This window comes from Chionomys nivalis, chromosome 6 (assembly GCF_950005125.1).
Source record: "Chionomys nivalis chromosome 6, mChiNiv1.1, whole genome shotgun sequence".
Lineage (NCBI taxonomy): Eukaryota > Metazoa > Chordata > Mammalia > Rodentia > Cricetidae > Chionomys > Chionomys nivalis.
This window is the reverse complement of record NC_080091.1, coordinates 11,699,108-11,724,086: the sequence shown is the minus strand read 5'-3', so window position 1 is coordinate 11,724,086 and position 24,979 is coordinate 11,699,108. Positions and strand designations below refer to the sequence as shown.

Genomic DNA, 24,979 nt, shown 5'->3' with positions numbered 1-24,979 from the left:
ATGGCCAAGGGGGGGAAAAATGTAGTTTTCAAAGTAAAAAAGTCTAGGGTGGGAGCCATTTCATTTTGGGAGTTTTGCTTGAGGTGTCAACATGATCCCTGGGTCAGAGGTCACTACAATTTAGGATCTTACCCAGGCATCTGAGGGGGCCTCAGCCCTGCTGAGCACTGGGCAGTGTCCTGGACCTCCACCCGCTTCACACCAGTCACGACAGCTAGATGTCACCCAGTGTCCGTTGACAAAATCACCCCTGGGTGAGAGCCACCTCTTAAAGAGAACACATTTAATTATTCCTTTACAATTGATCCCAACACGAGAGGGCAGGGTATGCCTTCCGCCCAGGCCCTCACCCAGAGCACTTCCCCACTGTAGAAATTGTCCTGTAATAGGGAGAGTGAAAACCACGAACTACCAGCACCTGAGTGAAGACGGGCTGCACGGGGCTGCTAGGTGCTTATCTCATAGAATTTCTGGATGTCCTCCTGGTATATCTTCGTCACAATGGTCCTGTTCAGTTTGGACATGGGCCCTGTGACAAAAGCAAGGCTGTGATAGTCTCCTCATATTCTACCCCAGGAGTTCTTCACAGACGCCTGAGCATGTGCATGTTAGGGATGCATGGGAACTGGGGTAGGGGAGAGAACTGGAGAGTAGAAACCCACTTTAAGGCACCTCGTGAGTCCTTTCCTCCAGCCATGGGCCAGTGGTTAAAACAGGCTTAGAGACGTCATCCCAGGGGCCCAGGATCCAAACAGCCTTGTGCAGTGTTTTGTGGACCCAGCCCCAAATCCTCCAACACTCAGATGCTGCCTCTGCACCCCAAAAAAGTCAGGAATTATGTCTGGAGTTGACCCATCTTCATCTGTGATGAAAGTTTTGGGATTTGGATCAGCACACTGCATTTTGTACAAGCAGGGATTTGGGTGTTGGAAGTGTTTTTAAAGGTTTATATTACACTATGTGTGTGTGCATATGGAGGCCACAAGTGGGCGTCAGATCCCTGGAGTTGGGGTTAGCAGGTGGTTGTGAGCTGCCCAGTGTGTGTGTGGCCACTGGAAACAGAACTTGGATCTTCTACAAGAGCAGCAGATCCTTTTAACCTCTGAGCTATCTGGTTCCAGATGTGGGAGCGTGTGCTCACCTGGCCCAGGAGGCGTCAGATGTGGGAGCGTGTGCTCACCCGGCCCAGGGGGCATCAGATGCCGTGCTTCATCACTCTCAGAGGGGCTCTCGCTCAGCCCTGAGTTAAGCTGCTTGGCAGCGAACCCCAGGGATCCTCCTGTCTCTGTCCCCACAGCACCCGTTTTTATGTGAGCCCATGTGGTCCTCATGCACCAACTCTCTTAGCCCACCTAGCTAGCATCTCCTGAGCTCCCAATGGGTTTGGTTTGGTTTTTTTCCCAAGGTAGAGTCTCACTATGTAGCCCTGGCTGTCCTAGAACTCACACTATAGACCAGGCTGGCTTCGAACTCACAAAGATCTGCCTACCTCTGCCTCCTGAGTGCTAGGTTAAAGGTGTGCGCTTCTACTTCTAGCCCCACCCCTGGTTTTTGGAAATGGTCTCGTTCTTTGACCTGGTGCTGACCAAGTAGGCAGAGATGATGGTTCAGGGAGGATCAGGGATTCTCCAGTCTCAGCCTCCCCAGCCCTGGGAGAGAAGTCAGTGGTTAGAGCACTGCCGCTCCTGCAGAGTACCTGGGTTCACTTCTCAGCAACCACATGGTACCTCACAACCACTGTGACTCCTGTCCCAGGGAATCTGACACCCTCGTCTGGCCTCTGTGGGCACAGGACAGACGTGGTAGATCATTCTTACATTCATACATATAAAAATAAAAGTAACTTTAAAGGTCAAACAGCATGCTCTGGTTTGTTGTTTGCTTGTAAATGGCTTCTGGGGGCTCAAACTCAGGTCTTCATGGTTGTGCAGTCAGCACCCTTACAAACTGAGCCATCTCCCCAGCCCCAGGGAAACAGGGTCTCACTCTCACTCTACCCTGGGCAGCTCCTGAGCTCTAGATTCTCCTGCCTGGCTTCCACGTGCTCGGCTCATAGGCGTGTACCACCACACTTGTTTTAAATGTATTTTGTTGGAAAAATCAGCTAAAGCCACATGACCACAGACCCTTCCCATACTCAGCGGAAGCCTGGGGCTGGGAGGCCGAGCGGGCCCATGACCCACCCATGCCTGCCGTTCACTCACCGAGCTCCCCACCGCCAACAGAGAAATCGCTGTCTAGAATGACCCACTTAATGATCTTGGCGCCCTCCGAGGGTGCCTCCGCATTCACATCCTGGATACCCTGGTTGATGAACTCTGTGACCAAGGGGTCACGGTTTTCTAGGACATCTGTCAACCAAGTGGACCGGCTCCGCAGCTTCCGGCAGCAGGCCACGGCCTCGCTGGTCAGGGCGCCCCGAGCCTCTCCAGTCTCCGGATTGATCTGACACTGCGGAGGCAGGCGGGCAGAATTGGTGTTCTGTGAGCATCCTTCCGGGCCCATTCCCATGGTACGCGCGTCCTTCAGGCTGCAGTGGCCAGTGCATCAGAAAGTCCCGCCAAACCCACTAGGAAGGGGCAGAGCATGCAGCTCAGAGGTCACGCGAGCCTACAGAGGCATCTGGGAGTCAGTTCTCGCCTTCCACCATGTATGTCCTGGGGATGGAACTCAAGTCATCAGGCTTGGCACTGAGACAGCTCTCCAGTGCAGCCCACCTTCCCCTCAGCCAGGCTGTGGTTGATATCCTCAACTTGGTACCTTGATGTCAATGGCCCCATGCTCATGCTTTGAGGGACACTGGTCTACAGGGAATATTTTAGATTCTTCTATGCTCTGAGGCACTCTGCACCTCTCCACAGAACCCACAACCGGAGCTGGGGTGTGACTCCACATGCAAGCTGCTAAAGGGTAAATGTTCAGTGTTGACAGAACAGAATCTGCAGTCACCACGACAGCACACCCCTGGAGTATGCCTGGGTTTCCAGCATAACGGAGAGGAATGTGGGCAGGGGTCCCTGTGGAGAGCAGGGCTGAGAGGTGACTCAGTGGGTGAAGGCCCTACTAGGCCAAGGCAGTGGGTTCCATCTCTGGGACTGTGTACAGGTGGGAGGAGAGGATGCAGTCCACACAGGTGCTGTGGTACATGAACACAGACACTCATAATAAAAAAAATTAAAAATTAAGCCAGACGATGGTGGTGCACACCTTTAATCCCAGAACTCAGGAGGCAGAGGCAGGTGAATCTCTGTGTTCGAGGTCAGCCTGGTCTACAGAGTGAGTTCCAGGACAGCTTGAGCTACACAGAGAAACCCTGTCTTGAAAACTAAAGCCAAAACAAAAGTGTGTGTGTGTGTGTGTGTGTGTGTGTGTGTGTGCGTGCATGAAATTCAGAGAACATCAGTGCATTCCTCTGGCACTGTCCTTTTTTAGTTTGAGGCATGGTCTCTTGTTGGCCTGCAGATTCGCCGGTGTCCCCAGCACTGGGACCATACAGTGTGCTCCAGCGTGCCCAGGCTCCCGGTACTCACTTTATAGACCATCTCCCTTTGCCCTTCAATGGCTCTGGTTAGGTATTTAGTCACAGAGACAACAGCCACTAAAACGGTGACTGAAGAGCTGAATGACTCCCATCCAGCCCATCTCATTCGGTACTGTCAGAGCCTTGCTCTGGGGGAGCCACTGGGTACCTTTAACGTGAGGAGGGCGCACAGGTATGGGGCATCCTGGCCCACCAGCATCACGTAGCGTACAATGGGGATGCGCGTCTTCACTCGCTCCTCAATGGGACTCGGGTTGACCGCTTCACCCGAACTCAGTGTGATTATATCTGTGGCGGGAACGAGAAGCGTTTGTCTCTGAAAAGGCACATCGAGTGGTTTCTTGGGGCTGCGTGGGGGACATCCCCTGACATCCCCTCCTGGAGGAAGTGGGGCCAGCTGTTCTTCCTTGTGTCGTATGCAGCCTGCACCTCTGTGCCACGTTCCTCACCATTGCTATTCCCCATGATATAGAGGAATTTGTCAACATCCAAGAAGCCCAGGTCGTCCGTGTGTAGCCAGCCCTGGTTGTCCATCTTCTTCTTCGTGCTTGCCTTGTCGTTGAGGTACCCCATGAAGATGTGGCGGCCCCACAGACACAACTTCCCGATGCCTTCGCGGTTCTCTTTTTCCACCTTTGTGTGACAGTTGGGCAGTGCCTTCCCATAGCTGTGGGCGTGGAGGGGATAGCAGGGATGGCATGCTCCCCACCAGGACATAATACCCCTAGGGCCTCCCGTCTCCTCCTCTCCTACCCCTTTACTGTCTCTCAGTCAAAACAAAACAGTGCAGAAAAACATGAAATAATTAAGGTTAAGGTGCCAGCGTGCAGTCAGGACATACAACCAAATGTCCCCCTGCCTCCTCAGGATCAGACCGAGGCCCGACAGGCTGGTCATCCACCTCTCTCCACTGGGTGCATCCTAAACAACCAATCAGAATGGGTTTGCTCTTTTTAGGATTCAGCCCAAAGTTGGATGTGATGGCACCTGCCTGTCGTCACAGTGCTTAGGAAGTGAAGCAGTAAAGTTTACTGTAAGTGTGAGACTAAGCATAGCTGTGCAGGAAGATCCTGTCTCAGAAAACAAAATGCAACAAAGCCAGGGAAGGGGTAGGGGTTGGTGGCGCACGCCTTCTATCCCAGGACTTAGAGACAGAGGAAGGCGAATCTCTGAGTTCGAGGACAGCCTTGTCTACAGAGTGAGTTCCAGGACAGGCTCCAAAGCTACACAGAGAAACCCTTCAAAACTTCTGTGTCTCGCCTCGAGCACAACCCGAAGCAATGTGTAGAGAGGCCCCATCTCCCAGTCTTTTGCCAGGCTTGGTCTGAGGGAGGTTGCCCTTCGTGTGTGGGTGCCCAGCATCTGCTTGGTACTCAGAGGGACCTGGATTCCACCTCTTCTCACCTCTGCCCCTCGCCGCAGAGAGAAACATCCAGGAGAAAGGTGAAGGGAAACTTCGCCCACGGGACGCAGCAGTCCCTTGCTCAGGGGTAGCCTGGATCCCGGGGACCCCTGACCAGCTGCTGTCCCGAGGGGTGGGGAGGAGACAGAGCCTCCCACCCGACCCACCTCAGGAGTCGGAAAGCCTGGTGGCTGGACAGAGTGTGCATTCCGCTGCACTCGGTCAAGCCGTACAGCTGAAAGATGGGGATGTTCAGGCTGAGGAAGAAGTCCACCGTGGCCCTTGGCAGCCCCGGACCCAGGTTCAGAAACTGCTGGCAATGGTTGAGACCCAGGAACTTCCTGGCAGGGTCGAAGGTCAGCCTCTTGGCCAGGCCGAAGCACAGTGGCTGGTGGATCTGCCTTTAGAAGCAGAGCCATGGCCACGGTGTGATTACTGCCCCACCCCCGTCTCCGTCCTCCCCGCCCCCAGCGCCCGCCGCACCCTTGCAGCCGCCTCCTGTGGGTGCTGAGTCCCACGCGCATGGCCCAGCGGTCGATCTTCCTGCGGAAGGCGGTGGAGTCCAGGTGTTTGGTCTTCAGGTTGTCCAGCATACGGTCCCACACCCACGGGATGCCGCAGAACGTGGTGGGCTGGACTTCGCGGAGCATCTCTGTCAGGAAGCCCTGGATGGGACGGGATGGGGCGCTGGGGGACCCCCACGCACACAAGGGTCATGAGGCGGGAAGCTTCAGCGTGGGGGCCAGGATGGGGCCAAGGACAGCGCAGGTGACAGGCAGTGCCAGGCCACAGAGGCCCCTGTCCCGAGTGAGGGAGAGAAGAAAAGGGCCAGAAACAGGGACAGAGCCTGCACCAGCTCTTGTTAGTTCACCCCATGCTCATACCTGCCTCAGCTGGCCCAGAGACAGCAAAGGATCCCTAGCCCCCTTTCCTTTGCTGCCCTCACCCCCAGAGCTCACCGTGCCAGGGGCTCGTGGTGGTCCACTCCCCTTCCCTGCCTCCGATGAGGGGAAGTAGACTGTTCCAGCCACAGAGATGGCCACCCACACATCCAAGATCTGGACCCCAGCATAGCAGAGCGGCAGGTAGCTCACAAGGACCTCCTGACCATCAGGCGGACACTTGTACCCCAGGCTCTGAACGGTGGCTGCTGTGGTCCATGTGATCTGAAAGGCATTTCGCTAAGTCAGGCCTGGACCCTTAGTTCCAAGAGCCACCACGCTGGACCAGTCCCTCGGGTCCCTCAGGGAGCAGCACTCACGTTGTCATGGCTGAGCATCATGACCTTTGGGGTCCCTATGGTGCCCTGGTTGTACACCAAAGCACAGCACTGGTTAGGCTTCTGTGAGTCGATGATTTGGTCCAGTTTCTCATCCGAGATGCCATCTGCGAGGTCCAGGAAGCCTTTCCACTGTAGAAAGGCTAGCCAATGGGCTTTGGGGGAGTCAAGGCTAGCCCAGAGACCCGCCCAGCCCAGCCACCTCAGCTCCATCTGTACCCTGGAATATCAGTCAGGAAAAGGAAGGCCATTTGATACATGTTCCAAGATAGAGGAATTACAAGAACGTAGTGCCAGACACGTAAGGACACACACTTAAAGAATCCCACTTGGGGTGGGGAAATTAATAAAAAAAAGAATCCCACTTTGGCTTCGTTGGACTCTCAATGTCACCCAGCACCAGGCTTGGCCTCTCTGTCTGGGCCTGTGGCTGGCTTTCCATCTCTGACGTCCCTGTCTGGGCATACCGAGTATAGATTGGGCTGTACTTCCTGGATGTCTTCTCTGTATTGTATGATGGCCTTGAGATGCTTCAGGTAGCCCTGGATCTGCAGGACACCGTGGGGTCAACACCAGCAAAGGGGGGATGCCTGTAGCTCAGGCTGGACTCAAACTGACTATATAATGGAAAGTGACCTTGAAATCCTGACTGGTCTTACTACCACAGACGGTTTCCATGTTGCTGGGCATGGAACCCAGAGCCTCATCCATGCCAGGTGAGCACTGTGCCCACCAAGCTCAGTCCCAGTGTTGAATACATATACATATATATATATATTCTTAAAATACATATTCATTCTTTTTTGTTTTATCATATGTGCATCTGCACTGCTCATGTACAAAGTGGAGGTCCAAAGGGGGCGTCAGGTCCCCGGAACTGGAGCTACAGTAGGTGGTCCCGAGCCACTGTGTGGGTGATGAGAACCCAACCTGGGTCCTCTACAGGTGCGGCCAGCAGAATGCTGCAAGTGCACCCACTTCTGAGCCAGCTCGCAGGCCCCTGCCCCAGCAGGCCCCACTGCTGAGACACGCTACCAGCCCGGTTTCTTACCATTCGTTTCTGTCTTATTTCACTTATGACTCGTGTGTGTGTGTGTGTACATGCACGAATGCGCATGCTCACACATGCAATGCATGGCATTGCTGTTTTCCTCTATTGCTCTCCACCCATAGAATTTTTAAAATTTAGTTCTCTTACTGTGTGCATGATGCAGGCATGGTCATCCGGGGTCCCAGACCCCACGGACTGCCCAACAGAGTCCCAGATCTACAAACCTGAGTGGAGGGGCATGAGCTCACTCAAGCATGTGGCTGGGGCAGGCCTGGCCTCTCTCCCCTACTCCCTCTGCCTTGCTAGAAACCGTTAGATTGCATTGCTAAAGCTACGCGCCAAGGTCTGTTCCCTTGCTTGCCCACTTTCTCCTTCTGTGACTGACTACCAAGGTCCAGCTATCAAAGTATGGAAGTCCAGCAGTCAGAACCCCCCTTTGGCTCACCTAATTAACGTGGCCAATTAAAATTAAACACCTCTTCCTACCAATTTTACCTTTATAAACCACAATTTTCCTATTGGTCATATTTGTCTCCTGTATCCAGAGGCAGTCCTGTCCTTTGTCCTCTGGGACAAACACCCTGCCCCTCTCCCTGTTTCCTTCCCCTGCCTTCTCTTTGTCTCTCGGTTTTGGGTGTCTTATGCCGATACCTGTTCTTTCACTGAGAGCATCCCAGAGCCCTGCGCCCCAGGCTCTCACCTGGTTGACTTTCTGGAGCTGTTTGTCATTGTCCACCAGGATGATGTCCATCTCGGAGGCCTCGGCAATGACCTGGCAGGCTTTGGGTGAGTTGCTGCACATGATACCCACAGAGATGCCGCTGGAAGCAGAATTCAGGGGCTGCAGACCTCATGAGTGGGGGCTTTGGGGAACTGTGTGGTTCTTGGGGGCCTTCATACCTCCTTGGAAAGTGGGGTTCAGGGTAACCCCTTTCAAAGCTTCCACTAATATCCCACGTGAGCTCAGGGATGGCTCAGTGCTGGGGTACTGAAAGAATATCTGGAGGCGGGGGCATGAATGTTGGGCTCCAGAGAGTGCATATGAGTTTGATGGGGGAGAGAATGTTTGGAAGGGAGAATGAGCATACTAAGGGCTGTGTCATTGACAAACCCTGTCAAGAGCTGATTCCACCTGGGCCAGGCTGAGTGCCCCTTACCCTGCCATGATAGCTCCAATGCTGGCAATCACCCACTCCGTGGAATTGAAGCCCATTATGCCCACGCCATGGAAGCGTTCCAGGCCCACCTGAGAGAGGAGACACCTTTGAGAGACTCGGCTCAGCTATCCTCACCCTGACTTCACAGGAGTCTCTAGCTGGTAATCTCAGCCTCCTTCTGGACCATTCCTTCTCCAGCTCCAGGTGCTACATAGTAGTAGTGCTAAGCAGGGCATCTCCACCACACTCTTCCGTACCCGTCTGTCCACCTGCCTGTTATTCTCCATACACACACACCCACACATCCATCCACCCACCCACACATCCACCCACCCACCCACACATCCACCCACCCACCCACCCTTCCACTCACCATCCACCCACCCACCCACCCATCCACCCACCCACCCACCCATTGTCATCTCCCCTGTCTCCCCACTCCCCAGGCTGTATCTTTTGCAAAGCATGTAGCCTCTGGCCCAGGGCCCCTAACCTCCTGCTCTTTCTTCGTCAGGCTCCAAATCACCCATCCTGACCTTATTTACCAGTTTGACCCAGCAGGTCACTTCAGGTTTTGTGCCCTTCCCCATTCTGAAGGATGGACATTTTTAAAATCATTTACTCAACAAACGCCAGAGGGTGGAATGGTAACTTCCAATGGAAACAGCCAACTAGCAAATATGCTATCACAACACCAGGTAGCCAGAAAGACAGGGCAAGGAGATGGCTGTTCTGGCCACACACATAAGACACGCTCAATCCTGCGCGGACTGAGAGTTTTTAACAGAAATCAGTCTTTCTTAAAAGACGTGCCTACATTTGTGCCTGTACACCGTGTGCACCCACAGAAGTGAGAAGGGGCATCTGGGTCCCTGGAGCTGGAACAACGGACAGTTGGGAGCCACCACATGGAGGCTGGGAACTGAACCCTGGTCCTCTTCAAGAGCTAACCGCTGAGCCACATCTCCAGTCCCTACTTCTCTATATTGCATGTAGGAAGGCATACAATATACACACAACACATATGCCCTGTGTGAAGGTTCTCATATTTATGAGTATCACATGCTAGATTTCAATATTTATATGAATATATTTATCTGTATGATATGGCAGTACACATGGGGCACACCTGATAGAGCTCTGCATTTTATACACTTATAAGATTAAAAGACACAAAATACATGTAATACAGAAACTTGCAAAACTGCCCTCGAGCTCTGTGGACTCACACATTAATGCACGTCTGATATGCAGAATGACTCTTGTATGTGGGGAAACTGAGGCAGGGAGTGGCAAGTAATCCACGTGACTAATGGCAGGTGTGACCCTCAGTGGCGCGAATGAGCAACCGGAAGTCGAGGGCGACAGTAGCCACGTCACGTGGTCCCATGCTGCCGGCGTACCTTGAGGAAGGCCTTGGCTGCGCGGCGGCAGGCCTCGTAGTATTCGATGTAGGTGAGCAGCTGCCAGCTCTTCTTGTACTTGGAGCCTATCGCCAGGTAGTGCGAGTACTTGGTGGCAGCACTCATGATTAGGTCGGGCACGGTGACCGGAGGCTCATTCTCCACATTCTTGCCCATGCGCAGCTTTACCTCACCATCAAGCTCTGTCGTCCAGTAGCAGTTACCTGCGGCAGGTCAGAGATCACTCCATGGGACTGGAGGAGGGATGGTGGTCACTGTCCCCAACACAAGAGGGCATGGGGTCAGAGGTCATTCCTCCCCCCCACCCCGTGAAGGTTGGACCGTAGAGGTCAGGGGTCACTGTCTCCGAGAGGACAGGCCAAAGGACAGGAGGGTTGATGTTCCCTGTCCCCTGACCCACAGAAAGGAGGACATGGAGTCACGGTAACTACAACCACAGGTCGACAAGGTCTGGATAGTTGGTCGCCTGGCCACAGATACCATCCTTCCCCCGGTACAGCTGCCCCTTCACAAGGTCTCACCCCCACTGGCCTCCCACCTGGGGCCTTTGTCTCTGCGTCTTGAGGTCTTTGTGACTTCTTCATTTTGTTGTAGATTTTGGTCTTCAGAATGGCTTTTGCTGCATGGTGGATATTCCCACCCTCTGAGTCACCTTGTTCCTTAGGGTCAGACATCCTCTTGCCAGGGACCAGGCACACGGGTGTTCACACAAGGTGACAGGGGTCGGGTTGTGGGGGGGTCAGGTGTACACAGCAGAGGTCCTGCCCCCTCACAGAGTTAAGTAGACGGTGGCGGAGTTGGCCCGGCAAAGATGGGAGAACCTACAGACCAGCTATGGTGCTGGCACGGGAGACGAAACAAACTGGGTGTTAGCGAGGGCATTTCCTGCGTGGGAGGTGTGTGCAGGCGTGTTGCGGCCAGAGGTTGTCTTCCTCGGCCGCACCATCAGTCCCCACCATGCCCCCGACCCGAGCCTGGAGTTTGCCTGTAGTTGCTGGCTGCCAGTGCGAACTAGGGCTCCTCTCACAGGGGTGTGCTTTTACCCGGGCGTGGGGACTGAACGCAGATCCTCAGGTGAATAGCTACAGGAGACCCTGCGGAGGGAAAGAGGAGGCAAGAATGGGGTTTCTCAGTACCTTCTGTGCCCAGTGGACTGCTGCCAGGTGCTTCCCGAGAGAGGCTGGGGCTCACGGGGCCTTCAGCCCTCCCTCTCCCCACAGGCTCTCACTGCCTTGTCATCCGTAGGGCGGTGGTGACTCCGTCCGGCTCTGACACCGCCTCCCGCTTTAGCCACAGAGACTTCAAGCACCCAGACTGGATGTCCTCCGGAACAATTCCCTTCTGCAGCCTGGCCCTTGTGACATCACTACATTCCATGAGCCAGGGCCGCAGTGGCAACGTGGCCCAAGGCCCCTTTTCAAGAAGCTAGCTTTGGGGGGACAAGAACAGGTGCAAGACAGGAGACTTTGCCTAACCGCCACCAGCCAGGGAGCTCCCAAGGCCCTGATCCCCAAAGGCTGGTGGCAAAGTTTTGGGTTCTGGTCTGACAGCCTGTGGGACTCCAGTGTCCCAAGGGCATATCGGCCTACATGAGATCCTGTGTCAAAAAACGTAGAATGACCCTGTGATCTTGAGTCCCCCTTCTGGGCATTTGCCAGAAACCATCAAAAGAAGGGACTTGGGGACGTTCCGTATCCACACCCATGCTGCAGCTGCCCAGGCCCACGCTCAAGGAGAGATGAGGGAGGGAGGGAGGGTGTGGGCCCTCCAGTCTCCACCCCAAAAAGGAGCAGTGACGACACTAAGAAATGTCCCAGATGAGGGCATGCGCACCAAAGGCCACTTGTAGGCTACTTGAGCGAGTCACAGACAGGAAGTGCTTGGAGGGGTCCTTGGAGGGGAGGGGGTTGGGGCAGAGCTTCAGTGTGGCGAGACAGAAGGCAGGTTCCGGCACCGGACAGTGACGGGGTTACACAGTGTGAAGGTGTTTTGTTTGTGTGAGGCAGGATCTCATTTAGCTGGGACTGCCTTTGAATTCACTGTGTCCAAGGATGACCTTGAACTCCTGATTCTCCTGCCTCCACCTTCCCTGGTGTTGGGAGAGGTGTGTGCCACCACGTCCAATTTGTGTGACATTTGGCGTGGGCCTGGGACTTGTTCATTCTGCGCAAGCGCCACCCACTAGGCTATAGCCCCAGATGCAATGGTAGATTTGTGTGTGTGCGCGCGCTTTAGGACTCCCAACAGGTACTTGAATGGGCCTGTCTGGTTTCATTCATATTTCTAACCTGTGTAAGGCACAATGCCCAGCCCTGAAACTGTAAAAAGAAACATAAACAAAAACCTCACAAACACAAATTGTATGAACGAGAGGGTGGGTGAGTAGATAAGTAAGTGCATTGCAGGGTGAATGCCGGGTAAAGGGAGCCCACGCTCCCCCTTCCCCAGAAGCACTTTCCTCCTACAGCTGGATGCAGGAGAGGATGGCTAGTGATGTCACAAGGGGTGACCTGAGTGGAAGGTTCCAGAAGCCTGAATGGTAAAAGCTTTGTGGGGCAGGAAAAACCCATCTACTCTCGTCCCACCCTCCACCATCACCATCACCCTGGCTAGACTGAGGGCGTGACCAGAGCTTCTGGGGCGACCTGCCACTGACCAACTCTGTGCAAGGAGGAATACCTGGGTGACCAAATGTCTCCATTTGTGACCCCTGGCCACCTCGGCCAGAGTGGCATCTTGTGAAGGATGGCGCTTGGTAAGGTTCCCGCGACGATCCCTGTGTGGGGCACGTGACCATTTCAGAACAGAACCCACACTAGGGAAGGCAGAAGTTGTGTTCCCCACAGAGGGAAGATGGCCTTGAACTTCTGATGCTCCTGTACTTGCTCACGGAGTGAGGCTTGAGTTTAGGTTCCTAGACACACACAAAAGCCAGGCACGGTGGGGCCCTTGTGCAAACCAGGGACTGCAGTGTCAAACAAGATGCCCTGTCGTGGGTGCTGTAGCAGGGTTCATTGTCCTGAAGTCTGTGGGAGTACACGGGCAGTGTCTGAAAGCCACTGTGTACGTCTGTAGAAGCCAGAGATCAACCTGACTGCCGCCTTTCCGGCACCGTTCACCCTGTGTTTGGAGACAGTGTCTCTCCTAGAACCGGAAGTTTGCTAAGTGGATCGGGTGGCTGGCAGTGAGCCCCAGCAATGCCCCTGTGTCTGCCTCTCCAGAGGAGGGTTACAGATGCATGCCGCCACACCTGAGACTTGGCATGACTGCCGGTGTTTCCCAGCAATGCCCCTGTGTCTGCCTCTCCAGAGGAGGGTTACAGATGCATGCCGCCACACCTGAGACTTGGCATGACTGCCGGTGTTTCCCAGCAATGCCCCTGTGTCTGCCTCTCCAGAGGAGGGTTACAGATGCATGCCGCCACACCTGAGACTTGGCATGACTGCCGGTGTTTCAAACTCGGGTCCTTGTGCTTGGACTGCACACATTCTCCCACAGAAACATCGCCTCAGACCGACCATGCTCTTGAACTCTGTTTTGTTTTGTTTTGAGACAGGGTCTCTCTGGGTAGCCCTGCCTATCCTGAAACTTTCATCTGTAGATCAGGCTGGCCTTGAACTCACAGAGATCCACCTGCCTCTGCCTCCCAAGTGCTGGGATTAAAGGTGCATACCACCACCGCCTGGCAGCCTTTTATATTTCTAACCTTGTGGAGAATTAAAATGTTTGGATTATTGTTATTGTTCAAGAGCAGGTCCTGCTGCATTATTCAAGCTGCCTTTGACTCTGATCACCGCCTTCCAGACAGCTGTGGTCACAGCGCGCATCTGCCTAGCGACAGACTTTTACAACTTACTTTATTATCTGTGTGTGTGTGTGTGCCTGTCACAGGTGTGCCACTGCGCACATTAGATGTCACAGGACAACTTGGGGCAGTTTTTCTATCATGTTGGTCCGAGGGATTGAACTCCCTACAAGCTGTCTGGATGGTCCAACGAAAATTCTGAGAAAAAAAGAGAGGAGAGGAGAGGGATGGAAAGAAGAGGGAAAGGAAGAGGGGAGAGGTTTCTGAGATCTTCACCACTGAATACCTTCTAACTTAGAAATCATTCCCGGCTGAGACTACACAGTCCTGAGCCAGGGTCTAGGAGACATCGCAGCGGACGGACGGCGGTCGGCGTCTCTGCTCTTCTTGCCAAACTTCATCTGTTCCCTCTTTGGCTCAGCGCCTGTGCAGTGTGTGACGCATACTTCTTGTGACCTGGAAAGACTGAACCATCAATGGCTCAAGAAAAGAAGGTGGAGGACCCCGAGAAAGGCATGGATGCCACCCCAGGTCTGTGATGGCCAGGGAGCACTGGGGAGGGGGTAGACGCCTCAGCCTGCAGGGCCATATGGCCATCTCAACCAAGCTTGTCTGACCTGCCGGGCTATCGCAGTCTTCCTGGTTGGGTATAAAGTAGCAAGTGATTGGCAATTTGAAGTTTGGTCACGTGGGTCACAGGTGACACCCAGGGGCCTTTGTCACTTACGGAGTATCTAGCTTCTGGTGTGATGATAAGACTGGCCTAAGAGGGAGAGGGTCAGCTGAGGTGGGTGACCCCACACCCCAGGCGTGCCTCAGGCGCAGTCTGGACAGCTTCCCACTGAAGTTTGCCAGGCTAAATAGTGTCAGTTGACAAAACTAATCACGCAGATACTTTTTTCTTTTTTTCTTTTTTCCAAGGCAGGGTTTCTCCATGTAGCCAACCTTGAACTCACAGAGATCCACCTGCCTCTGCCTCCTGAGTGCTGAGATTAAAGGAGTGTGATACCACTGCCCTGCTCACACAAATACTTAAAAAAAAAAAAAAAAAAAGGCTATATGGGGCTGGAAAGAGGGTTTGGTGGGTAAGATCCATGGCTGCTCTTCAGAGGACTTTGGTTCCCTTCCCAGAACCTGTGTGGTAGTTCAGGATCACCTGTAACTCTCTGACGCCCTTGCCACACCTTCATGGGCATCAGCCACAGACATACATTCAAACACAACGTTCTTGAACGTAAAGTTTGAAAAAAAGATTGTGTGCGTGCATGTGCATGTGTGTGCATGTGTGTGCACGTGAACATGATCACACGCATCTCCACCATGAAGAGCTGACAGTACCTATGTGTTGAGACAGTGCCGGGGTGTGGGTGACATCCCAGGAGCCATTCCTGTTAGTGACTTGTGGTCACCATGCAGGGATCACAAGATGCACTGAGCAAACCTCGGGGTCAGTGTGTGATCTGAATGGCTCTGCTTACCCCTGCACCAGCCCTTCTCAGAGAGGTTGGGGTAAGTGGCAGCTTCTGTGACCCCTTCTCCAGCAGTCCTGGTCTTGCAAAAACTCGTCTCAGGGCTTGGGAGATGACTTCACAAGCATGGGGGCCTGAGTTGGACCCAGAGCCCATGGCCACATGCAGTGGCTCCCGACTGTGACCCCAGCACTGAGGAGGCAGAGACTGGAGGGTCCCTGGGGCTCCCTGGCTCCAGCCTAACCAGTCAGGGAGTTAGTTTGGGTTCAGTGAGAGACCCTGCCTCAAAACACAAGGTGGAGAGCAACTGAGGAGGACACAGCTCTTGACCTCTGGGCTACATGTGCACCTGTATATACACGCACTCATTCACACAGATGTGCATACACAGGTACAGGTATCCACACGTAAGTAAGCACAGGACCATCAACACACATGCGCAGACACACATGCACACACATACCGTCAGCCATGTAACACTATTCTTGGGGGAACCTGAACAAATACCTACTCACTCTCTTTGTGTAACCAGAAAGACTTTTCCCGAGGAGCTGCAGCACTCAGGGCCACTCCCCAGGTAGGGAGCCCACAGCAGACTGAGTACAGACACCACCCAAGTCCCACTTGGTAGACCGTGAGCTTTACTGGGGTCACTGACAGGCCTGTGGGTGACAGCTCACAGAGCTGGGCACCTGGAGCACACTGCACAGCCTGCAGGGCCACAACAGGCTGGAGAGCATCCTTTGCAGACGCCTCAGCTGCTCTGAGCCTCCTCCAGGCAGCTGGGCGGCTCTAAAAGCATCTCTCGGCTGTCCTCACCACTACACACATCTGCGAGGGTCTTAGGGTATCGGTTACTGGGACAAACACTGTGACTAGAAGCAACTTGGGGAGGAAGGGTTTATTTCATCTTACAGCTCATAGTCCATCATGAGGGAAATCAGGGCAGGAGCTGAAACAGAGGCCCCAGAGGGTGTTGCTTATTGGCTTGCTCCCCGTGGCTTGCTCAGCCTGTTTTCAGGAATACCTGCCCAGGGAGGTGCCACCCCAATTGCCTGGACCCTCCCCCATCAGTTATTAACCTAGAAAGTGCTACCCAGACTTGCCTACATGCCAATCTGATGGAGGCATTTTCTCAGTCCAGGTTTCTCTTCCCAGACACGTCTAGGGTTGTGTCAGCTTGACAAAAACCAACCAGCATACAGAGGGAGGAATTGGTGAACCTAGTCAGTTTCAGGGACTTCCTGAAGGTTCCGAATGGTTTACTTCCGCGTTCATGAGCATTCTGGGCATGGCAGAGTGTTTTAATCTACTCAATACAATGTCCATAAGCACACATACTGAAGGCCACTCCCCTCCAGCTTGGAGTTCAAGTCCACGCTCTGCTGATGCTCTGTGGCCCAGGACCTCCCCTCTGGCTTCTCTGATCCTTGGTGCAATGGTCACTTTCTGTGATGCAGTGACACAACGACCTAAGGCAACTTAAGGAAGAGTTTATTTGGTTTGCGGTTCAGAGGAATAAGAGCCTATGCTGTGGGAGGGACAGAAAGCTGAAAGCTCGCATCCGGAGCCACCGGCAGGAAGCAGAGAACAAAGCAGAAGTAGCACAGTCTGCCCCAGTGACATACTTCCTGCAGCCGGGCCACACCTAACCACTCCCCAGACAGTATCAGAAACAGGGACCAAGTATTCAAACATGAGCTTATGGGAGCCATTCTCATTCAAAATACCCAAGAAGTCAGACAGAACAGGATCCTGGAGGCAGCAACTGTTGCAGAGGCCACGGAGGATGCTGCTCACTGTCTTGCTCCCCATGGCTTGCTCAGCCTGCTTTCAGGACCATCACCCTAGGGATGGCCCCACCCACCATGGGCTGTGCCTCCCCATCAATCACTGATTAAGAAAATGCCCAAGAGCCAAACCTTCAGGTGGCGTCTTCTCAATCAAGGCTCCCTCCTTTCCGATGACGCTGACTCTGCCTTGTGTCAAGTCGACCCAAATGTAGCCAGCACCTCTCTGAAGCCACAGACAAAGAATCCAGGCTTCGTTCACTCCTGCCTGCATCCTTTGTCCTTTCAAAGTCAGCCCCGCATGGTCCCCTGTGCTACCAGCCTGGGACGGACAGCTCCCTGGGCCCACGGCAGCTACAGTTTCCCCATCCATCTTCCCAGGAGCATAGATGCCCTCAGGAGTTAGAGCTCAGCTGGGTAACATGTTCCCTGAGGGCCCTCCCTTGGATTCCAGTGTGTGTGTGTGTGGGGGGGCTCTTCCCCAGCACCAGCCTGCAGGGCAACATCGAGTTTCCTGGCGCTCTTTTTCTCTGCACGCTGCACATGTTGAAATTCTCGCTGCCCTGCCCGCTCTTTCTCATGTAGACCTTCACGGAGAGCAGTCTCTCTAACCACAGGACAGAGCCCGCATCATGCAGCCAAGAGAGGAGCTCTTACTTTAAGTTGTTTGTGTTTTGCTTGCACTCACACCGATTATAGTTTAGTCCAAGGTCCCTGCAGGGGACAGGCTCATTTTCCACTTCCTGGCCTCCAGGATCGTGAGCTGATATTGTAGCCCTCCCAGCCTCAGAGGTGCCGTCATAGTGAAGGAAAACACGCCGAGGCACAGTTTGAGAGTTTGAGTCTTTGATCCGGCTGTGGGGATTCGAGTGAGAAGTCTCCCTCACGGTCCAGTCCGGGGCATTGTAACTCGGGTCCCCCCAGCCGGTGCTGCAGGAAGGGTGTCACGGGGGCGACCTTTAACCTAGGAAAGCCCTGTGCTGCTCCCAGTGTGCCTGTATTTAATTTGTATTTTAATAAATAAAACTTGCCTGAAGATCCTAGTAAAACAGCGCCACTGGTCAGCCTTACAGACCAGGCACTGGCAACAAAACCCCTTTAATCCCAGTAGCCACACTAGTTGCCATAGAAACCGAGCGGTGCACACCTTTAACCCCAGTGGTGCACGCCTTTAATCCAAGAACTAGAGAGGAATATAAAACTGAAGGAGACAGCTCAGTCTCAGTCTCATTCTGCGATTCCTGGAGACAGGATCGCCATTTTCAGACTAAGGTAAGAGCCAGTGGCTGATTGCTTTGTTTTCTGACCTTTAGGTTGAACCCCAGTTTCTCTCTCTGAGTGCTTCAGTGCCCTCCGCTTCTAGCCAGAGCAGCTTGCAAAACAGTTCCAACACACACGGAGCGGCCTCGCTTCAAGACCCCTACATGTGCAAGGACTGGCCTAGCTGCGAATCCCTCTTTATTTTTATTTTTAATATAACTTTATTTTATATGCATTGGTGTGAGGGTATCAGATCCCCAGGAACTGGGCTTACAGACAGCTGTGAGCTGCCATGTGGGTGCTGGGAATTGAACCCGGGTCCTCTGGAAGACTCAGTGCTCTTAACCGCTGAGCCATCTCTCCAGCCCTGGGAATCCCTCTTTAATTTTAAAAAATAAATTCACCCCTAAAATCTCCCCCCACAACACCACAACCGATCAAAGTTTCAAGATGATTAGCCGTGGTCCTCAATGCCGGTCGCGAAGAGTCTAATGACCTTCTCACAAGGGTCACCGAAGACCATAGGAAAACACAGATCTTTACATTATGATTTATTCATAAAATTACAGTTGTGCAGCAGCAACAGAAGTGGCTGTGGTTGGGGTCAGCACAACAGGAGGAACTGTGTTAAAGGGGCGCAGGGTTCGGAGGGTTGGGAACAGCTGGGAACTTCACTGTCTTCAGACCACAGTGCACCCACGTCCCACGATCCTGTTGTCTGATACAGCCATTGTCACTTCCTGCTGTTGTTTTGTTTCCTCTTTTTAGAGACCATGTCTCATTTCACCCAGGCTGGTCTTGAATGCACAATGAAGCTGAGGATGACCTCAAACTCGTGTGTGTGTGTGTGTGTGTGTGTGGTGTGTGTGTGCATGCACACGCATGGAGGCCAGGAGACAGGTGTCTCCCTTGGCCACTCTCTGGTCTGTCTGTCTGTCTTCTATCATCTATTATCTATCATCTATCTGTCTGTCTGTCTATCTATATCTACGTCTGTCTGTCTGCCTGCCTATTTGAGTTACAGGCACATCATGCTGCCCCTGTTTTGTTTTTTTAACCTGGACACATATGGACCTAAACGCATGCGCATCAAGCCCTCACTGAGCGAGCCTGCTCGTAGTCCCCAAGTACTGAGTTGATAAACAGGAGCCACTGTGCCTGGCTCCTCTTTAAAAAAAAAAAAATTAATTAAATTTGTCTCTTTTTAAGGGTGGGGCATACCACTGTACTGTATACATGTGGAGGCCAGAGGGCCACTGGCAGGAGCCAGCTCTCTCCACCCCCTTGGGCTTTCAGGGGCTTGAACTCAGGGCAGCAGCTTGTGCCTAGCCACTGAGCCTCCAAGCCCCTTCCAGTCTGGGTGGAACTCCCTGTGGGGGCTGGAGATGCTGCCCAGTAAAGAATGCTTACTGTGCCCTCTGTTGGCCACAGTGGGTACTGCAAGTGCAAAGTGCTTAGACTTCATCTCGAGTTGCAGGACAGTCGAGGCTGCACAGAGGAATCCTGTCTCAGAAAGAAACAAAAAACAACAAAATAACCAAAACAAAAACCCCAGAACTTTTTTGAAAATGCCTGTGAGGGCTGAGGCTGTGGTTCGACTGTAGAGTATTGGCCCGGTGTATACAAAGCCTCTAGCTCCAACCCAGCACCGCCTACACCTGTGACTCTTTTGTTTGGTTGGTTAGTTTTTTTGAGACAGGATTTCCATGTATAGCCCTGGCTATACTGGAACTCGCTCTGTAGACCAGGCTGGCCTCAAACTCACAAAGATTTGCCTGCCTCTGCTTCCCAAGTGCTGGGATAAAGGCGTGCGCCACCATCGCTGGGAGAACACCCGTGACTCTCTCGGGATAAAGGCGCGCGCCGCCACCGCTGGGAGAACACCCGTGACTCTCTCTTACAGTTCCTCTCAAGCTGTGGAGCAGTCACTGCGACGGAGAGGTGCTGCTGAGGCTCTCGCGACACGGGCCAGGCCATGAGACCCCGATGACCATTCCTGAGCTGTTTCAGGAGTCTGTTGAGCGATTCAGCGCTTACCCAGCCCTGGCCTCGAAGAACGGCAAGAGGTGGGACACATTGACATTCAGCCAGTACTACGAAGCATGCCGCAAGGCGGCCAGATCTTTCCTCAAGGTGAGCAGCCGCCTCCGTCAGCCATTCAGAAGCAGTGGTTCATAGGGTGGAGTGGCAGACTCTGGGGTCCTAGCATACAGAAAACAAACATAAGGTTTAAAAGAGGTTGGGCAGAGCCTCAGTGACTGCAGTGGCCTCTGGGTGTGCACAGAGTCCTGGCCTCATTCTCAGTACCTCATAAAACTGGGTGTGGTGGTGCACACCCATCACCCTCAGGAAAGGCTGGAGCAAAGGAGGTTCAAGGCCATCCTCTGCAGGAGGACCTAGCCTGGGCTGGAGGATCTAGCCTGGGCTGCTTGAGGAAACACCTGTGGGGCTGGCTTACTGTCCCAGAGGGTTAGTCCATGGCGATGACGGTGGGGAGCATGCGGGATGCTGGGTGCTGGAGCCGCAGCTGACAGCTTACATGTTATGGGTAAGTGGGAGGCAGAGCACAAGACTTGACCTGGGGTGAACCTTTGACACCTCAGAGCCCACCCCCAGTGACACACCTCCTCCGACAAGACCATGCCTCCTAATCCTTCCCAAACAGTTCGGTCAACTGGGGACCAAGCATTCAAACGTATGAGCCTGTGGGGGCCATTCTCAAACACCACTCCCTGACCCATTGCTTGTGGATATAGAATGCAAAATACATTCAGTCCAACTCCAGACGTCCACATAGTCTGTCACAGTCTAACACTGTTTCAAAGTCCAAAGTCTCTTCTAAGACCCAGTGCAATCTGTCACGTTCTTCCTGCGTGCAGTGATTCAGAACGTATGTCGTCATTCCAAAAGGGAGCAAAGAGGGCATAGCAAGGAAACCCTGCCCCAGAAGGATGGAAATCCAGCGGCGAGCTGGATTACTCCATGTCGCGTCACTCTGGTGTCAGAGAGCGCGGACAGCTCTTTGGGTCTCCACTCTTCCCAGCTTCGATGACAGTAGCACACTTCCCTCCCTGGGCTGGCTCCCCACCTGATCTGCGGCTCTCCTTGGCAAGTATCCCATAGTTCTGGCGTCTCCATCATCTTGAGGTCTCCAGTACAATCCAGGTTTCTCTGTCACAGCCCCCATGTGGGGACTCCCCTGCCTCATGCCTGGCCTCAGCAGCTTCTCTAACAACGGAAGGAGTCCAGAACCATATGACTGATACTGCCAAGTCCCGCTCCTTGCTTGGGATGGGCCCTGGCCACCCCGGACCAATGCGTCTGCGCTTTGAGTCATTGCTACCGTCCTTTGTTGCATAAACCTTCCTTTAATTCCTTTCTTAGTTGCAAGATTGACTGGGTGGGGTCTTGCTCTGTGAGTGCCAATCCTCTTTTTTTAGCATCAGGCTTTTCTTTAAGCTTCTCGTGCCCTTGAGCACAGGACTTGACCCCAACATTACATTTCCTGATGCCGCTCAGTGCACATTTTGCATTTCTCTTTGCCCTGCTCACTCCTTTCATTGTGGACTTGCTGAAATCACCAACAGCCATGTGATACAGTCAATATTAGGCTGTCTTGAAGTCTCCTTTGCCCACAACATTGGTTCAAATTGGTTCAAGTCTCTTCACTTTAGCCTTAGGCAGAAAGCAGGTACATTTTTCATCAAAATATCTTTTTTTAAAAAAATATTTATTGCCGGGCGGTGGTGGCGCACGCCTTTAATCCCAGCACTCGGGAGGCAGAGGCAGGCGGATCTCTGTGAGTTCGAGACCAGCCTGGTCTACAAGAGCTAGTTCCAGGACACGCTCCAAAACCACAGAGAAACCCTGTCTCGAAAAACAAAACAAAAACAAACAAACAAAAAATTTATTTATTTATTTATTTATTTATTGTGTATACAATATTCTTTCTGTGTGTACGCCTGCAGGCCAGAAGAGGGCACCAGACCCCATTACAGATGGTTGTGAACCACCATGTGGTTGCTGGGAATTGAACTCAGGACCTTTGGAAGAGCAGGCAATGCTCTTAACCTCTGAGCCATCTCTCCAGCCCTCATCAAAATATCCTAAGAGTGATCTCTGACCCTGTTGCTAATATTGTTCCCTCTGAAGCCCCTCGAGCTAGGGCTCCACAGTCTACAGTGCCCCAGCCGCTGTCTGCAAACCTTCCCATGCACAGGCACACACATCCTCATAATCAAAACAAAGGTCATGAAGAAGGGTGGATCCTGGGTTCCCACCAGCAGCCTGGCCTCTATGCTGAGCACCAGGGAAAAGCCCGGGACCTTGTCTGAAAAGACATGAGGGCCCCCGGGGACGGGATACTCAGTACGGTGGGTGAGTCTTACACAGAGGACACATACTGCAAGATGCCATCCCAAGGGGTTCACAGAGCAGCAGACCCACGTTGTCAGGAGGCCTGGGGGGGATGGAGTTCGTGTCAAATGGGGGTGGAGATTCATGTGGGGACAATGGAAGGTTCCACGTGGATGCTCGGAGAGAGGTGACCGAGCTTATGGCACCCGAGTGCAGGCTGGGCGGCAACTTCCTGCTCCGCGCAGGCGCTTTCCTTTTACTTCTCACCTCACAGTCGGATCTTGAGAAGCAGACATGCCCAGGAGCTGATGGTGGCTTCCTTCTGATTTATTTCCCTCCAGCTGGGCCTGCAGCGCTTCCATGGCGTTGGCATCCTGGGTTATAACTCCGCTGAATGGGCCATCAGTGCCCTTGGTGCTGTCTTGGCTGGGTATGTTCCCCCGTGGGGTCATGTGGACGAACCACCAGCTGCGCAGTGCTGAGTCTGGGAGTCACACAAATATTGAGGACGAGGCCACCAAAGTTAGATGAGCTAAGGCAACTATTCCACCACCACGGGGTACCAGAACTTCCGACTAGTTAGGGTCATGGGCAGCTCGGGTTCTGACACTGTGACCCCGAACAGAGGGAGTAGTCTCTTTTTAAACCAAAAGTCACGAGTAAGGGGATCAGGGGTGATAGAAGAAAGGATTTTTACAATTTGAGGTTCAGTCCCAGTGACGGTGACGGTACTTTCCAGGAGCTTACGACTCAGTAACACTTTACAACTAGAAGATCCAATTTGTGAGAACTCAGAGCCACCGTAAGCTTAAGAGGGGCTTGCTGACGCAAGGCTATGGTAACACAGCTCCTGACACAGCTAGAGTCCTGATGTTTAACCAGCTGTTGTTTTTATAACTGCGGAGAATATGGGACACTCAGGCAGAAGAAGCAGGCTAGGTGACTAGTGGTTTTGAATTATTGCGAACTCCACACTTAGCACAAACCCCGATTCAGTCAGAGCCTGGTGGTGGTGGCGCACTTGGGAGGCAGAGGCAGGCAGATCTCTGTGAGTTCGAGGCCAGCCTGGTCTACAAGAGCTAGTTCCAGGACAGGCTCCAAATCCACAGCGAAACCCAGTCTCAAAAAACCAAAAAACAAACAAACAAAAAACCTGATTCAGATTCGGAGGTCAAGAGTAACACACCTTCCACCCGTGGCCTTGACCTCATCTTTCTTTTAAAAATAATCTCTTAAATTTAAATGTAAAGATTTGTGCAGATGTGCAGGTGTGTGTGTGTGTGTGTGTGTGTGTGTGTAGATGTCTACAGAGGCCAGGAGATGGGGTGAGGGGGTCAGATCCCCTGGAGCTGGAGTTATAGGCCATTTTGAACCAAGTGGATACTGGGAACTGAACTGGTCCCCTACAAGAGTGACCAGCCAGCTCTCTAATCACTGAACCATCCCCAGCCTGGGCCGAGCTCTCACTGCTGGCGACCTCTACGGAAGGCTGGTGGTTTGGGGCTCTGTGGTACAGAGAGCCTCATACCCCCGCCCACCCCCAGCTGCAGCAGGGGAGCTGCTTGGATGCTAACGGCCTTATGGCACCAGCATGAAAACCCAAGTTCAATTCTGAGAAGCCATAGAAGATGCTAGCACTGGCCGGGAGATGCCGGCTCGGTGGACAAAGGCACCTGCCATCAAACCTGCTGATCTTAGCTCCATGCACTGGGTCCCCAGGGTGGCAGGAGAGAACCCGCTGGCTCCCCCCACACACACACCTCCACTGCTCGCCGCAGGGTGAGTCACCGCATCCACACAAATACCTGTGATTTGAAAAAGAATAAATTGTAGGAAGAGCCTTGGCTGCTCCTCTGAAGGACCCATGTTCTCCCAGCACCACATGGCAGCTCACAACCGTCTGTAACTCCAGCTCCAGGGGATACGATGTGTCCCTTTGGCCACTCTGGGTGCTTTACATATGTGGGATACACAGACATGCAGACAGAACACCCACATACATTAAAAAAAAAATGAAGAATGAATTCTTCCAAAAGCACTCAGTCTGTCCACACTTGAGTGTGTCTGCTGTCCCCAGGGGCCTCTGCGTTGGCATTTATGTCACCAACTCGGCCGAGGCCTGCCAGTACGTCATCAAGCATGCCAAGGTGAACATCTTGCTGGTCGAAAATGACCAACAGCTGCAGAAAATCCTGTCGGTGAGTGGGACTTGGGGCGGGTCGGTGCTGGGGCGCGCTGTCTGCGGTGCATCCACAGAAAAAAATTGCTTGGGGGCGGGGAAGGTGATTGTGGGTGTTGGTTCACCTCACTTTCCAGCGTCCCTCTGAAGACTGCATTCACAGGAGGCTGACATGTCTGTCTGCCAGCACTATCCTTTAGCATTCATGTTCATACAGATGTTCATACAGCTGTCCCAGAAAGGCCTCTCATTCCTCACCTGTGCAC

The 24,979-nt window shown here is 53.2% G+C and overlaps 2 protein-coding genes across 2 annotated transcripts in view; one reads left to right on the top strand and one right to left on the bottom strand.

The window, feature by feature from the left end:
• Window positions 1-32: 32 nt before the first annotated feature.
• On the bottom strand, window positions 33-10,605 carry LOC130876181 (long-chain-fatty-acid--CoA ligase ACSBG2-like). The gene is made up of 13 exons (XM_057772632.1): window positions 10,393-10,605; window positions 9,834-10,057; window positions 8,431-8,519; window positions 7,974-8,094; window positions 6,690-6,770; window positions 6,205-6,354; window positions 5,903-6,109; window positions 5,427-5,608; window positions 5,111-5,344; window positions 3,991-4,208; window positions 3,690-3,829; window positions 2,205-2,451; window positions 33-529 (listed from the first exon to the last, which is right to left on the bottom strand). The coding sequence occupies exons 1-13, from the start codon at window positions 10,526-10,528 to the stop codon at window positions 447-449; spliced, it is 2,112 nt and encodes a 703-aa protein (XP_057628615.1). The 5' UTR covers window positions 10,529-10,605; the 3' UTR covers window positions 33-446.
• Window positions 10,606-14,135: 3,530 nt separating this feature from the next.
• Acsbg2 (acyl-CoA synthetase bubblegum family member 2) overlaps window positions 14,136-24,979 on the top strand; it is a 29,001-nt gene continuing 18,157 nt past the window's right edge. The window contains exons 1-4 of the mRNA XM_057773004.1: window positions 14,136-14,190; window positions 20,082-20,311; window positions 22,876-22,964; window positions 24,612-24,732. Coding sequence (XP_057628987.1) covers window positions 14,136-14,190; window positions 20,082-20,311; window positions 22,876-22,964; window positions 24,612-24,732 — 495 coding nt within the window. The remainder of the gene's footprint in view (window positions 14,191-20,081; window positions 20,312-22,875; window positions 22,965-24,611; window positions 24,733-24,979) is intronic.

What these genes read in the sequence shown, in the direction of transcription:
- LOC130876181 (XM_057772632.1), bottom strand. Translation starts at nt 10,528, where the DNA reads ATGTCTGACCCTAAGGAACAAGGTGACTCAGAGGGTGGGAATATCCAC. An exon ending in ATTGGAGCTATCATGGCAGG is followed by an intron (nt 8,095 to 8,430) that starts GTAAGGGGCACT and finishes TTCTGCTTCCAG; the next exon opens with CGGCATCTCTGTGGGTATCA. An exon ending in TACAGCCCAATCTATACTCG is followed by an intron (nt 6,355 to 6,689) that starts GTATGCCCAGAC and finishes GCCTTTCTACAG; the next exon opens with TGGAAAGGCTTCCTGGACCT.